The following is a 14,805-nucleotide window of genomic DNA, read 5'->3' as shown; positions in this document are numbered from 1 at the left end:
GCCTCTTCAGCCTAGAAAAGAGACGCCTGAGGGGGGACATGATTGAGACATACAAAATTATGCATGGGAAGGATAAAGTGGATAGAGAGATGCTCTTTACTCTCTCACATAACACCAGAACCAGGGGACATTCACTAAAACTGAGTGTTGGGAGGGTTAGGACAGACAAAAGAAAATATTTCTTTACTCAGCGTGCGGTTGGTCTGTGGAACTCCTTGCTGCAGGATGTGGTGATGGCATCTGGCCTCGATGCCTTTAAAAGGGGATTGGACAAGTTTCTGGAGAAAAAATCCATTACGGGTTACAAGCCATGATGTGTATGTGTGACCTCCTGTTTTTAGAAATGGGCTATGTCAGATGCAAGGGAGGGCACCAGAATGCAGATCTCTTGTTATCTGGTGTGCTCCCTGGGGCATTTGGTGGGCTGCTGTGAGATACAGGAAGCTGGACTAGATGGGCCTATGGCCTGATCCAGTGGGGCTGTTCTTATGTTCTTAATGGTCTACATAGGGAGGTGGTCAACATATGAAAAAGGGCATTTAAATATTATCATGTTTAGCTCCCAGGACAACAAATGCAAGGCCAAGTTATTATTTAGATTGGATTTTTAAAAAGTTTTATTGCAAATATCAATGAGAATTGAACCTCTTGTGATGCTTACTATTTATACCATCTATATCTATATCAAGAGACAGAGAATAAATAGCCCACAATCAGCATTTTAAAAAAACCCTGAAAATTCATAAGCTTAAACAAATTGTAAGTTAAAAAAAATACTTGGTTTTATAGCAGACAGGCAGACCAATGCTATCCCTAGCACGTAGCATGTTACATAACCCCAACAGCTTAAAAAAAACAAAAAAACACTTTTTTACTTAGGCTGTCTGGCCTCCATTGGGTCTTCTCAGATTCACTAAATGCCAGATGGTATTTGATACGGTCCCTCACTAAAAGCTGTTGAGAAAACTCCACAGTCAGGGAATAAGAGGACAGGTCCTCTCATGGATTGGGAACTGGTTGAGGACCAGGAAACAGAGAGTGGGTGTCAGTGGGCAATTGACAAAAAAATGGAGAGAGGTGGAAAGTGGAGTTCCTCAAGGATCTGTCCTGCGTCTGGTGCTTTTCAACATCTTCATAAATGACCTGGAAACAGGGATAAGCAGGGAGGTGGACAAGTTTGTGGAGGACACTAAATTTTTCTGAGTGGTGAAGACCAGAAGTGATTGTGAAGTGCTCCAGAAGGATCTCTCCAAACCGGGAGACTAGGCAGCAAAATAGCAGTTGTGTTTCAATATAAGTGTAAAGTAATGCACTGCTGATGGGAACCAAAGTGAAAGGACAGTGGCTTCACTATGCACAAGCAACCTCATGTCCCTCACAACTTGGTACATGTCCAGGTGCAATTGGCAGCCGGCACAGGTCTGTCGGCTATGTGCAGTGTGCCCACATATAAAAACCCTTTCGCACGCGCTAGCAGGCATAGGGGAGGGTTTTGTCACATGGCTTCTTGCTTTTCCAAGATGGGACAAACCAGACAAAACACAGGCCCACAGTATTGCGTTCAGTGGGAAACTTACGGAGGGTAATTTAATACTCTGTGCAATGGTTGAAGTGGTCAAGATACAACTTACGGAGGTGGTCAATACAGAGAGGTTGGTCTCCCATAGTGTATATGCAGTGTCTGTCCATACTGTGAAAATTAGGTCAACTTAAGGAGGTGGTCATTAGAGAGGTGGTCGACTTTGGAGGTTCTACTGTATTTTGCTCAACAAATATCTAAACTTTGTCCTAAAGATAAAACGGAACACCAACTTTTTCCGTTCATTGTTAGGTCAATTATGGTTTTGTGAGTCGTGCTCTACAAGATAAAATTCAGTTTCCTTTTTCCTTCCGGATGGTCCCCAAACAAGAACCCCCTTTCCTGGGGATTGCCAAGCTACTCCTGCATTTCAAATGGACGTGGATCGGCCTCCTGGCTCCAGACAATGACCTTGGAGAAAGGTTCATCAGGACCTTCACAGATGTGATCACAAAGAGGGGAATTTGTGTTGCCTTCTCAAAAAGAATCTTAGCGCTGAATGTTATCTATTATCAGTTCAACATGACTTCATTTCTGATGCAAGACCAAGTCAACGTGGTTGTTTATTATGCGGACCTTCGTGCTATGCTGTTTCTAGCAATCCTGGTTAGAAACTTTGCAATGAGAGCTAATCCAAAGGTGGGGAAAGTGTGGGTTGCAGTGACTTTGCGGGATCTCAGCTTGGGGTTATTTCACTTAGTGGCTGCTGCTACGCGGCACTTCCATGGCTCCTTGTCCTTCTCAGTCCGGGACCGCAAACACACAGAACACGACAATGTTGGCTCTTTGCTCCTTACCATCAACGAGTTTGGACAAAAGGCATTTCACTGTTTTTATTCAAAGCCTCCGATGTCTGTGAAAGGCTGGACCAGATGTGCAGAGAAAGAGAAAAGAGAGAACTTGGCCCACGATGTGATGGAAAGAGTTCTGTCTCAAGACAGTCACAGTATTTACAACTCTATTCAGGCTGTGGCACAGGCCCTACATGACGCATTCACATCCAGGCCACTGAAATGGAGAGTGGTGACAGGAGCCAGCAGGCTGGAACATGGAACGGCCCAGCACTGGCAGGTATTGCTGTTCCCTCACAGAGACTTGCATTGAGCATCCTTGTGTAATTCCAGATCAAGAATCTGAAACATCTTCAAATGTCACGTTGCTGTGAAATTTGGGGTAGTTTCTGAAGGAAATTCTGTGAGACCAGCAGAGGTCAGAACATCACAAAGCATGTTTTTTTTAAAATGTCAAGTCCCTTCTTTTCTTCCGTTTAGTGCCACGCTACACGTGATGACAAATGCATAGTGTGCTGTACTTGCTTCTGTTTACTCTCATGTAGCAGTCATGCGAGGTAGCGATGCGGATCGGGATTGCACCACAAAGGTAGGAGGCGTTCATCCCTTTAGCTCTGTACTGTCACTGCACTGAAAACAGCTGCTGTAGCAAATGGCACATTTACAGGCCAATCCTATGTGCTGCCGGCACTGCGAGGTACAGAGGTGTCAAAATGGCCACCGCTGTATCCTGTGGAGCCAGAGCAGCCGCTGGAGGCTCCTTGGGACAAGGCAACATCAGTTCCCTCAACCCAGGCAGACTGCTGCTGGTCCCAGTGGGAATGCACCCGCTATTTGGTGTGCGCAGAACCAAGGAAGTCTGTCTCAGGCTGCACCGCTCTGGAGGGGATTCAGTAGCAGAGGTTGCCGCTATCCCCACATCCCTCCCAGACCCAATCTGCCCTCGACTTGCCCTCCTTCCACCCAGTTCCTCCCCCCCAAAAAGGCTTCCCCACCTCCCAACAGGGATACCTCCCCGTGCTTCTGTTCTGTGTGTTCTCAGCACTGAGACCCAGTGCCAACTGGTGCTGGCCACTCCACTGGCACTGGGTGTCTTCTGCCAGCTTCCAGATGCCTTACAGCACCTTGGCAACACCCAATGCACCCAATAGGATCGGACTCTAAGTCTACAATCCTATACAGTTTTCTGAAAACAGGCCCTGTTGAACTCAGTGGGATCTACTTCTTACTTACTCAGGTTTGTGCTGCTAGATGTAAATAAATGCTTTGGAGAGAAATTTGGTTTTTTTTCTGGAGAACTACACAGACTTAAGGATTCAGTGCCTCCTACCTCCATGCTACAGTCCCAGATCAAATTGTGGTCCAGTGTGAATTCTACACGAGAGGAAAGTTGAGCCTGTAATTCTACATGATGCTTTTACAGCCCTTCAACTGAACCATCCCATCGACTGATGCAGCCATGCCAATGGAGCATGTTCTGCATCCTCTGGGGGGCAGTCAGAGAGGTCTCCTTGGGGTAATGAAAGTTCCCTTACCCTGGGACAAGGCTCTCCTATGCAAACCGGTCTCCATTCCAGCCCTTTTGCTGGCATAGAACCAAGGCCATTAAGGAGCGGGAAAGGAGTCATCGGAGCTGGTACTGCTGGGATCTGCCCCCTCTCTACATCTCCATGCAGCCAAACTATCCTGCAGCTACTGAGACCAGATGTCTCTGCCTAGAGAACAATATGGAGTGGGTGTCCACTGAATAAATAATGGTATTCGTATGATTGTGCAAAAAATGGACTGTGATGGCCCAGTCCTTCTGGGTGCTTACCACTCTCCCAGTCCATCACCATAAATGCTGCTGTGGTGTATCAAAAGCTGTGGCAGCATCATGTGTTTTGGGGCCACTGATGCAAACTACTGGAGGCCCCACACATGTCACAGCTTGTCCCACTTGCCACAGAGGAGCAGATCAGATGGCAGAGGGGTCAGTTTGGAAGCCATTCTTGAGAGGAGTGGGGCAATGAGGGCCACACTGGGGGCAGGTGTGGGAGCTGCGCACACTGGGATCCCTCCCCCTTTTCCGGCCTGAACCTGCTCCCCTGAGGCTCTTCAGACTGATGCCAGCAAGTTGTCATAGGCCCAAGAAGATCCACTGTTGGCCAGGAGGCTTACAAGGAAGTAAGTAAAAATAATATTCTTACCTCTCCTGGGCTGCCTGTTCACTCCCCCCCCCCCCCGCCAGCATGCACTCTATTGGTATTGCTGTACCATGTAACCTGGTGGGCTGTGGCATAGCTAGAGGGGGTGCAAAGCAGTAAGTTTTGCAGGGAACCTCACTGTGGCATTCAAGCAGCTCCTCCCCCTCCCCTTTGGAGCCATTTCAGGTGGGGGAGCAACAGAGGCAACAGTGGAGGGGGAGGGACTGCTTGCACACCGCAGTGAGGCTCCCTGCAAAAGTTACTGCTTTGCACCCCCTCTAGCTATGCCACTGCTGTGGGGCATAGGATTTGGGCCTGAGTCTACATCACACATGCTCAGGTATAGCCTCTTTCAAAAGGCAGGGCTGAAATATGTAATGGCTTTTTCTTTTTTCCTAAATGTAGCTCCACTCTTTTCTGAGAAACTCCCGCATCTACAATACTTCCATGGAAGGCGTTTATGTGGATGAGGACGGAGACCTGACAGCTGACTTTGATATTGTGAACTTTGTGGCATTTTCCAATCGGTCCCTTGCTAGAGTGAAAGTTGGGAGTCTAGAGAGGCAGAACTCCTCAGAGATCACGATCACCATTGACCAGGATGCCATTGTGTGGCCCAAGGGATTTAACCAGGTGGGGAAACCCAATGATTTCACTTTATCTTCTTTGGTAAACTCAGCTGAGCTCTAAAAATTGGATTTCTACAATTCATTATTATTATTATTATTATTATTATTATTATTATTATTATTATTATTATTATTATTAATTAACAGTATTTATACTGTATATTCATGGTATATAAAGGGTTGGATTCCTCCGCCAAATAAGTAACTGATACATGATTCAAGGCAAGCTGGGAGGAGAAGCAAATTGGAAGTAGATCATACACATAGGGCACAATCCTAACCAGGTCTACTCAGAAGTATGTCCTATCTTTTTCAGTGGGGCTTACTATCAGGAAAGTGTGGTTAGAAAGAGTGTGTTTTTTGAAAATACGTGTTTGAGACTTCTTCCGTATAGTCCGGTCCGTTCTCTGAGGTCATCAGAAGGGGCCCTGTTGGTTGTGCCATCAATGAGAGAGGTGAGGGGGGTGGCGGCCAGAAGCAGGGCCTTCTTGGTGGTGGCACCTGCACTATGGAATTCCCTCCACTTTGAATGGAGGACAGCTTCCTTGTTATTAACTTTCTGGCAGGGCCTGAAGACTTTTTATTTAGGAAAGCCTTCGAGGCCTTATAAGGGCTGCTTTTATAAATTATGTCTTTTACTGTGTGTTTTTATTTATTTGCTGACTGATGTGTATTTTATCTTGTTTTAATTGGTTGTTTGTTTTTTTAATGTGTATTTGTATTTTACTTTGTATTGTTTTTAAATCTTGATTATTAGCCACCTTGGGTGCCCTTTGGGGAGAAAGGCAGAATATAAATCTAATATATTATTATTATTATTATTATTATTATTATTATTATTATTATTATTATTATTATTATTATTAACAACAGTATTTATATACCACTTTTAAACTAAAAGTTCACAAAGCGGTTTACAGAGAAAAATCAAATAACTAAATGGCTCCCTGTCCCAAAAGGGCTCACAATCTAAAAATATTAGGTCAATAAAAGGTCAGTTAAAAATATTAATTAATTAATTAATACAGCATTTCTACTTTTATGGCAAAGTCTTCAACTATTGTAGTTGAAAACTCCAAGAGTTTGAGATGAAATGATCTAGCTCTTTAAATGAAGATTAATAAGTATCAAAATAGGAGCCCTTTTTGGGTTCTCTGTCTCTTTGAGGCTCCTATGGCCAGTATCCTGAAGGCGTTTTGCAGTGCTGCAAGGACACTTTTGTGTCAAAGGGGTTCAGGGACCATGCTGACCTGCTATATTTGTGTATATGGGCTCTTTTAATTGATGGCTTTTATGTATTTCTCCTTTTAAAAAAAATGAATTTCTGTCTGATTTTGTCATCAGATTCTTTTGTTGTGAGCCTCATTGGGGGCTTCACACATTTGGTTGATTGTCTTTCTGCTTAGACCCTGCCTCAGTCTAAGTGTACGGAAAGGTGTCGGCCTGGCTATGTCAAGGTGGTGAAAGAAGGGGAGCCGGTTTGCTGTTACGACTGTGCTCCCTGCAAGGGAGGGACCATCTCCACTCAGGAAGGTCAGTGATTGAAGGGGAAGGGGCTGCCCACGAGGAAGAGGTCGGTGGGAGGATTCAGCATGATCCACCTGTGCTTCTTTTGTTCGGGTTGGGAAAACCCAGCATAGCTTGACTCGAGTCGAGTCACTGAGTCACCGCCCCCCACGACTCGACTTGAAAAAGAGTCCTAATGGGGTCATTTTCTGAGTCTCTGAGTCACCCTTTGACTCTAATGGACTCAAGTTGAGTCGCCCCCTCCCCTTTCAAAAGTCAGCTGCAAAAAAATCAGTGCTGCTGCCAGGGTGTGTGTGTGTCGGAGCTCTCTTTGAACACTCCCCTGCTGTTCCATCTGTAAAGAGGGCAGGACGGGTGGGAGGGGCAGCGAGACAGCCGGGACAGAAGCGTCACGAGGGAGGAGGGTCACGAGCAGCAGCTGGGAGGCTTACCAGGACGACTCAACCCTTGGCAGTCCTACTCAGAAGTAGTCAATGAGGGTTGCCCCTCTTCTGCTCCTCCTTCTGCCCTCCCTCAGCCAATGGACATATGAGAATGCTGTTCCTTTATCCAATGGTTATCCCTTCCTTCCTATCAGAGATGGGGAAGAGAGAGCTCACTCCTGCCTCCCCCATCTATTAACCCTTTCCTGCCTTCTTGCAGGAACTCTCTGCTGCTCACTGGTCAGAATGCTTGCCCCACAAGGTTTTTCACACAGTGAAAACAGTAAGCAAGCACCCCCAGACACAGGCAGACTCGAGTCAGAACGTGTGGGGACGAGCGCTGAGTCAGGGCGCCCTGACCCAAGTCTTCCACGTGTGCAGCTCACGAGTTGCCGAGTCTCCCAAAATCATGCAATTTCACCACTCAAGTCCCAGTCACCTGACTCGAATTCCCACTGCTTTTGCTACACTGTAAATAGTATGCCCACCATCTGCCTCATATGCGAAAGGGACAAAACTATATGTGAAGAAAGATATGAGACTGCTTTAAAGAGGTAAAGGCAGTGCTTTTTTGTAAAAAAAAAATTAAAAAAAGGTGCAGGAACTCAAAACTTGTTTATTTATTTATTTATTTATTTAGAAACTGAACTTTGAAGAGTTTTGCAAACTCAACTGGCCCCCCTTTTGGCAACTGGCAACCAACCTTTATATTTTGCAGCCATGGAGCACCTCCCCTCCTAAAAAAAAAAATTATTCCTCATAAGGATTTGAACCCCTAGCCTCTGGCTCCACAGACCAGCACTTCAACAATTGAGCCAGAGGAACTCTTAGACTCAAAATGTTTGGAACTAATACTTGAGGCGCTGATGGCCACCAGCTGGGCTCAAGACATTATATATTAGTTCTGAGCACTTTGACTACAGGCTTTCCTATAGCCCAATGGAGAGAGTGCTGGGCTGTGGAACATGAGGTCAGAGGTTCAAATCCCTCTCTCAGTGAAAGGGAAAAAAAAAAAAAAAGGAACGCTGTTCCGGTGCATTCTATTACAAAAAAAGCCCTGGGTAAAGGTGGGACACAGGAGAGTAGCACTGTGGGGGGGAGGGGCTTGGTGGTAGCAGGAAGAGAGAGGAGATGAACTGGGGGAAAAGAAGGGAGAGAAATGGGAAAATACTACAGCCATAACCAAAGTGCACAGTGGAGTTGCAGTTCTTTACAGCCTGAGCCAAGCCTGCAGGTGAGGAGCAAGATCCTGGGTAGGTCATAAAACACTTGAGACTAGGGAAATTGTCTTTTCTGCCACCACATAACTCTTAGCCAAGCTTCCAGGCCTCCAAGGTGGACATCATGGGGAAGTGGTGATGTTCCTTGGGTCCTGGATGGATTGGTCAAAGGGAGTAGTGTGTTGTCCTGTCTCTAGGTCTTCCCCTTAAATAGCAAACTATATGCTCAGAGGGATTGGCAGAGGGAAGGGAAGTTGCAGGAGGAATGAAGGTTCACAGTGCAATGACAGCTACCTTCCTGAAGACAGTTTGCCAAGCCTTGCTGTGGAGTTTTGTGTAGTGCTTTGGGTACCCAAGAATGAAGCAAAGACATAGGGGGTCTCTGCTTCAGTCCTGGGGTCACAAACACAAACTGGGCCCCAACACTGACTGGCTTCTGAGGGAATGCTTATGTATCAATCAGTGCATGGCAAACTGGAGGATCCCAACCAGATGTGTTTCTAAGATCAGAAATGGTTACTGGGGGATGTGGTAAAGGATGTTTTTTTGTGTGTTCACTTTCCAAAACCCTTACAGCAGTGTACCAGTGGTCGTTGAGGTGGTGTCTGTTGGTACTCCCAGGGCACTTTGATACCTGCTGCCCTGCAGCGAGACTGGGAAGATGACCGAACAAACAGTGGGAGGACATTCAGCTCCGTAGGCAGATCTCCAAAGCATGCTTTTCCATGCTCAAACAAGCCCACCCTGAGCCTCTTACTGGTGTTTGCCATGTTGCATCTGACCTCCCAAGCCAGAAGTAACTGGTGATAATGTAATTGCCAATTACTTGCGGAGGTAATTCAAATAGATGGACCATGTGAAGTGGTCCAGTGGAAGACAAATCATGAGAGACACTGCCTTGGAGTAATCAACATCTCTGACAAGGTTGGCCTGGCAGCCTCAATGGCACCATCTTGCACCCACAAGTTGTTGTTATATAGTCTTTACTTCTTCCTCTGGACGTAGAACTGAAAGACAGCAGCAGAGATCAGGAACCACTGTTTGCCCTGCCTGACTTGGGTCTCAGAGCAAACAGTGCCCATTGTCGCCTAGTCCAGAATGCATTGCAACATTGGCATAAGCAGGCAGGTCTGACTTGAATGGTACTGCTTAGCACCAGGGCATATACAGGCCATGATTACTGAATTAAATAAAAAAAATTCAAGAAATCACAGGAAGTAATAGCTGTTGCAGCTCTCAAAGATATCTTGCATAGAACATTATAGATCACAGATTACTATGGATTTAGGGTAGACAGTAATACTGCAGTCACTCTTGTGCTTTTCAGATGCAGACCAGTGCACCAGCTGTCCTGAAGATCAGCATCCAAACAAGAACCAAGATAATTGTGTCCCCAAAGTTATAACTTTCCTATCTTATGAAGAGCCTTTGGGGATGATACTTGTTTTCTTAGCCCTCTTTTTCTCCCTAATCACAGCTTTTGTTCTGGGAATTTTCATTAAGTATCGTGAAACTCCAATAATCAAAGCCAACAACCGTGACCTCACCTACATGCTCCTGGTCTCCCTCTTGTTTTCCTTCTTGTCCTCCTTTCTATTCATTGGTCAGCCCCAGAAGTTGACCTGCCTTCTTCGACAAACCATCTTCAGTGTCATCTTTTCGGTTGCTGTCTCTTCTGTGTTGGCCAAAACAGTCACCGTGGTGGTGGCATTCATGGCCACCAAGCCAGGGAGCAGGATGAGGAAATGGCTTGGGAAGAGTTTGGCAAACTCCATTGTCTTTTCTTGTTCCATTGCTGAAGTGGGCATCTGCGCTGCCTGGCTGGGATCCTCTCCCCCTTTCCCAGACTCTGACATGCACTCCCAGTCTGGATACATCATACTGCAGTGTAACGAAGGGAGTGTCACCATGTTTTACGTTGCCCTTGGCTACATGGGCTTTCTGGCTGCCATCTCCTTCACTGTGGCCTTCCTAGCCAGGAAGCTGCCTGGAGCCTTCAATGAAACCAAGTTGATCACCTTCAGCATGCTGGTCTTCTGCAGTGTTTGGGTGTCTTTTGTGCCCGCCTACCTGAGCACGAAGGGCAAATACGTGGTTGCCGTGCAGGTCTTCTCCATCTTGGCCTCCAGTTTGGGATTACTGAGTTGCATCTGTTTTCCCAAATGCTACATTACTGTATTGAGGCCTAATCTAAATTCAAAGGAGCATCTGACGGGGAAGCTAAAAATCTGACTTGATTCTTAAAACATGATTCTTGAATGCTGGAAGTGGTTTGTCCTTATGTAGTTGTTACTGAACCAGCGTACTGGCTTTGTGCATGAACCTCTGCGGCTGTATTATGCAGCTCTCGCACACCTTCAAATAGATTATGAAAGAATATTTCAATGGGTTATAAAAGCGAACATAAAATTATATTTTAGTGACTAAAAACATTTCCTTTGTATTACTTTGATTAATCACAACTTTATCTCTACAAGATTCATTTGCTTCATTAAAATTATTTATAGAATTAAAGGATGAGAATATTACAAGAGCCCTTCTGGATCAGGCCAAAGGTTCCTTTTGCCCTGTTCTGTGTTTTCCCAAGTGACCAACCAGATGGTTCTGACAAGCCATAGATGAAAGCACATAAAGTTCATGCAATGTTGGGGACATTACATTTGTTGTGTATTGCAGTCATGACTAGGGCCATTGATGATCTTGCCTTCCCTGAATTTGTCCATTCTCCTTTTAAGTTTAAGGTAGCATCCTTCATTATAATGTACGATAGCAAATTCCATAACTTGATTGTATGCTAGTATGTTTTACCTGTTCCTGTATTGTTTTCAACTGTGTTTATCTAATTGTATTTCTGTGCTTTCTGTGCTGGGTACTGCTTTGAGCTTCAAGAAAAGCAATATATAAAATCTTTGAAATAAGTAAATATGCTGTTCAAAGAAGCCTTTCTTTTTTTCCAACCCAAATCTCTCAGCAATCAGTTTCAGTGGATGAGCCCTCTCTCCTTGCCTTTTTGCTAAATTTAAAAGCCATGCCTATAAGCAAAGGTGTCACTAGGATTTGATGGGAGAGCTCACTGCGCCACCCCCATGATGGACCTCCTCCCATATGAGACCATACAGAATAAAATTACAATATCATACACACAACCTAAATGCATCACAAGGGTTGGTGTAACCCTCATTAACATTATTTATTTGTTTTACTATAGAACAGTACAGGTCACCCAACAAATCAGGAAGAAACCAGTGGCCAATTTGATGATATTTGCACAACTGAAAGACAGCCCAATCCTATCAACACTTTCCTGGGAGCAAAACCCATTGACTCTAATGGGACTTACTTCTGAGTAGGCATGCATAGGATTGGGCTGTAAGAGTTCTAGTGCTAGCTCTGATACATGGAAATGAGAGCTAACTCATCCTAACACCTTCTTGTTTCCCTGCTACATCATAATAACACCTCATTAGCTCTTGGAACAATCCTTTTTATACTCATAATCGATCTCAAGATGGTATTATTCATAAATACCAAGATTTCACAATTTTGGCCAGTAGTGATATTATACACCCTCATGTGCATCGACCTTCAGACTGTCCTTAAAGTGAGTGGGATAACTGAGCTCAGAACAGTGAGCAAGAAGGAAATCTAGTCATTAAACTATAAGGTAGATCAGCCCACAACACATGGATGATCCCTGTCTCCTCACCTTCTTGCTAAGTTGAAAAACCACAACTATAAGATTGTAGTCTTGCTCAAGCACCCTGTCATGAATATGTACAGTTTAGGCCTAGTAACATGTAAAGCCTGAACCAAGCTAAAACAGTAACACAGAAGTGGCTTGCAGTTCCTAGCTGCTAGGAATTTACAACTCAATGGAAGGTGATAATGTAGCACCTAGGCAGCCAGAAAGACGCCCATCAAGGATGGAATGCAGCTGTAGATCTCCAGGGGGGAGGGAAGAGCTGAGAGGGCGAGCATCCAGCCCCACTTCCAGTGGACAGGGTATTTTGGTCTTTGTCTCTTGGTGAGATTGGTGGTGGGTGCATATCCTGCCCCGCCAGGACCATGTGGCCTTATAGGTAACTGGCCTGAGGGTCTACAAAAGAAGCTAACCCAGGTGAGCATTAGAGAATAATAGAGTTAGCCAGTTAGCTTTGTTGTTTTATGCTGATATGTTTCCTAGAAGTTTTTATGCCTCTAGCATTTGCTGCCTTTTGTAACTTTTGTAACCCTATGTACTTAATAAAGTAAAAATCCTTTTACCATGTTGTTTCATTGTCTGTTGGGGACAAAGGTTCAGAATCCTGCCTAGCCATTCAGCAAGCTACCAAAAATCCTCATTGTGGACTAGTAACTTGAGGACTGAGACTTTAAGTAAAGAAAGTGCTCAGTGCCTATAAAGGATATAGTTAAGCCTAGAGGGTCTCAGTGTCCCTGGACTGAGGCACTAGCTCTTACAGGGTGGTGGCAGTACTACCGAACAGGGATCTTTGAGGGTTCTAGGGTTCAGAACCAACAACTCTGAGCACCCCAAAACCCTGGGAGAGTAAGACAAGTATATGACACACCCACCACAAGCTAACACAAGATTGCTGTTTGGTAGAAACTGGGCCACTTTACTGACTACACAATTCATGTAACTTAAATCCTGCCACGGATCCTGACTATGGATCTCCTTTCACCTTTAGTGTAGGCATCCACCCGGAGGGAAACAGATGAGACTTGCCCCACTGGGCATTCGCACCCTAGATTCTAGCAGTGATTGATTCAGACCAAGCCCTGACTCTCTCCACCAACCCTTGGAAAGGGGGTCAAGGCAGCCAAATCATCCAGCTCATCCTAAGCCAGAAAGCCTTTATGATGGTCTTTACAATTCAGTTCTTCAGGGTCCCCAGACAGCATCTTTGAGTCAAACATCCCCTTTTGATCAGTACTGGCTTTCCCTCTGGCCCCTCTGATGCACAGGAGATCCCTACTCAGATTCTCAGTCCTGTAGTATTCTTGTCAGAATATTGTGGAGTGACCATATGCCTCGTAGGGATGACGTTCTACCCTCTGATTATTCTGCTTGCCTTCTTCTGCCGTTCTTCTCCTTCTACAATACCTTTCTTCTGAGCCGGTGAGTAGAACTGTGCACAATTTTCCAAACATGATTGCACCATAGGTTTGTATATAATGGCACTATAATATTAACTGTTTTGTTTTCAATAATTTTGGCTATGGTCCCAATATGTGTTGCCTGATACACTTGTGCACTTGTGTATATGGGGCTGCAGCACACCAGATGAGTGAAACCCAGTCCCATTTCATCTTCCTTTGATTCATTCTAAGGCCAGGAGATGCATCAGACCCCCTTCCCCCCATGCCTTTGGGGAAAATACAATTAATTTTTTTGAGTAAAAAGGTATTTCTTTGTATATAATACTTCATGTCCACAACCAGGACACAGGTTGTGTCTTGCTGTCTTTTGTGCTCCCTGAAGCATTTGGTGGGTTACTGTGAGATACAGGAAGCTGGACTAGGTGGGCCTTTGGCCTGATCCAGCGGGGCTCTTCTTATGTTCTTATGTTGCAGCTGCTCCCTGAGATGCTGAATCAAACTTCTCAATTATTCTTGTTGCTCAGGGACTGCCATGAATACCTGGTGCTCCTTTCTGATAAATCACATCCACCTTTTCTTCTCTTTTTGGAGAAATGGGAAAGATTTTACAGAGAGACAGGAGCATTCAGTCTCGTTTGGTAACAAAACCTGCCATGTCACAATCAGTGGCTTGAGAGTTTCATACTGAAGAATGCAATGACGTGACTCTAAGGGCCCAATCCTAACCAACTTTCCAGCACCGAGGTAAGGGCAATGCAGCTCCGAGGTAAGGAAACAAACATTCCCTTAACTTGAGGAGGCCTACGTGACTGCCCCCCCCCCCACTGCTGGATGCAGCATATGCCCCTTTGGCACAGTGTGGGAAAGTTGGTTAGGATTTGGGCCGAAATGTTCTTTAGCATTTCATATTGCTTCGTTCCCCAGACTCTGCGCTTTTCAGCTGCAGGAGCAGACACAGGAGTTGGGGGAGATGGTTCTTTCTGCAATGCCCATGAGCTTCTCCTACTCTGCGACTAGCAAATTGGGACAGGAAAGGGTGCTAAAGGTGCTTGAAGAGCAGTTTTTTTTATGTAGCCATTGAATCACTATGGTGCGTGGCCCTTGAAGTTTTTGAAGGACGACCATTTGAAGTTGGGGAGGGGGTCACTTATCAATGAGCCCTTTTGTTTCGCTTTGCACTGGTTTGCTCTGGAATGTGAAGCCCCAACACTGCCACTCTCTGAAGGTGCTTTCAAAACCAAACACCATATCTTGAATCTGAGCTCCTTCTAACATGTTCTGGTTCTCTGGCTCAGTGCCTTAAGCAGAGGAAAGAGCTGCTTTGCTTCCAGATTTGCAATTCAGATGAACA

The 14,805-nt window shown here is 45.2% G+C and overlaps 1 protein-coding gene across 1 annotated transcript in view; it reads left to right on the top strand.

Moving 5' to 3' along the window:
* LOC136639066 (vomeronasal type-2 receptor 26-like) overlaps positions 1-10,586 on the top strand; it is a 37,458-nt gene extending 26,872 nt beyond the window's left edge. The window contains exons 5-8 of the mRNA XM_066613093.1: positions 1,832-2,356; positions 4,962-5,189; positions 6,592-6,718; positions 9,682-10,586. Coding sequence (XP_066469190.1) covers positions 1,832-2,356; positions 4,962-5,189; positions 6,592-6,718; positions 9,682-10,586 — 1,785 coding nt within the window. The remainder of the gene's footprint in view (positions 1-1,831; positions 2,357-4,961; positions 5,190-6,591; positions 6,719-9,681) is intronic.
* The last annotated feature ends 4,219 nt before the right edge of the window (positions 10,587-14,805 follow it).

The sequence above is a fragment of the Tiliqua scincoides genome, chromosome 2 (assembly GCF_035046505.1).
Source record: "Tiliqua scincoides isolate rTilSci1 chromosome 2, rTilSci1.hap2, whole genome shotgun sequence".
Taxonomy (NCBI): Eukaryota; Metazoa; Chordata; class Lepidosauria; order Squamata; family Scincidae; genus Tiliqua; species Tiliqua scincoides.
The sequence above is the reverse complement of the archived record's forward strand: the minus strand, read 5'-3'. Positions and strand labels throughout refer to the sequence as shown.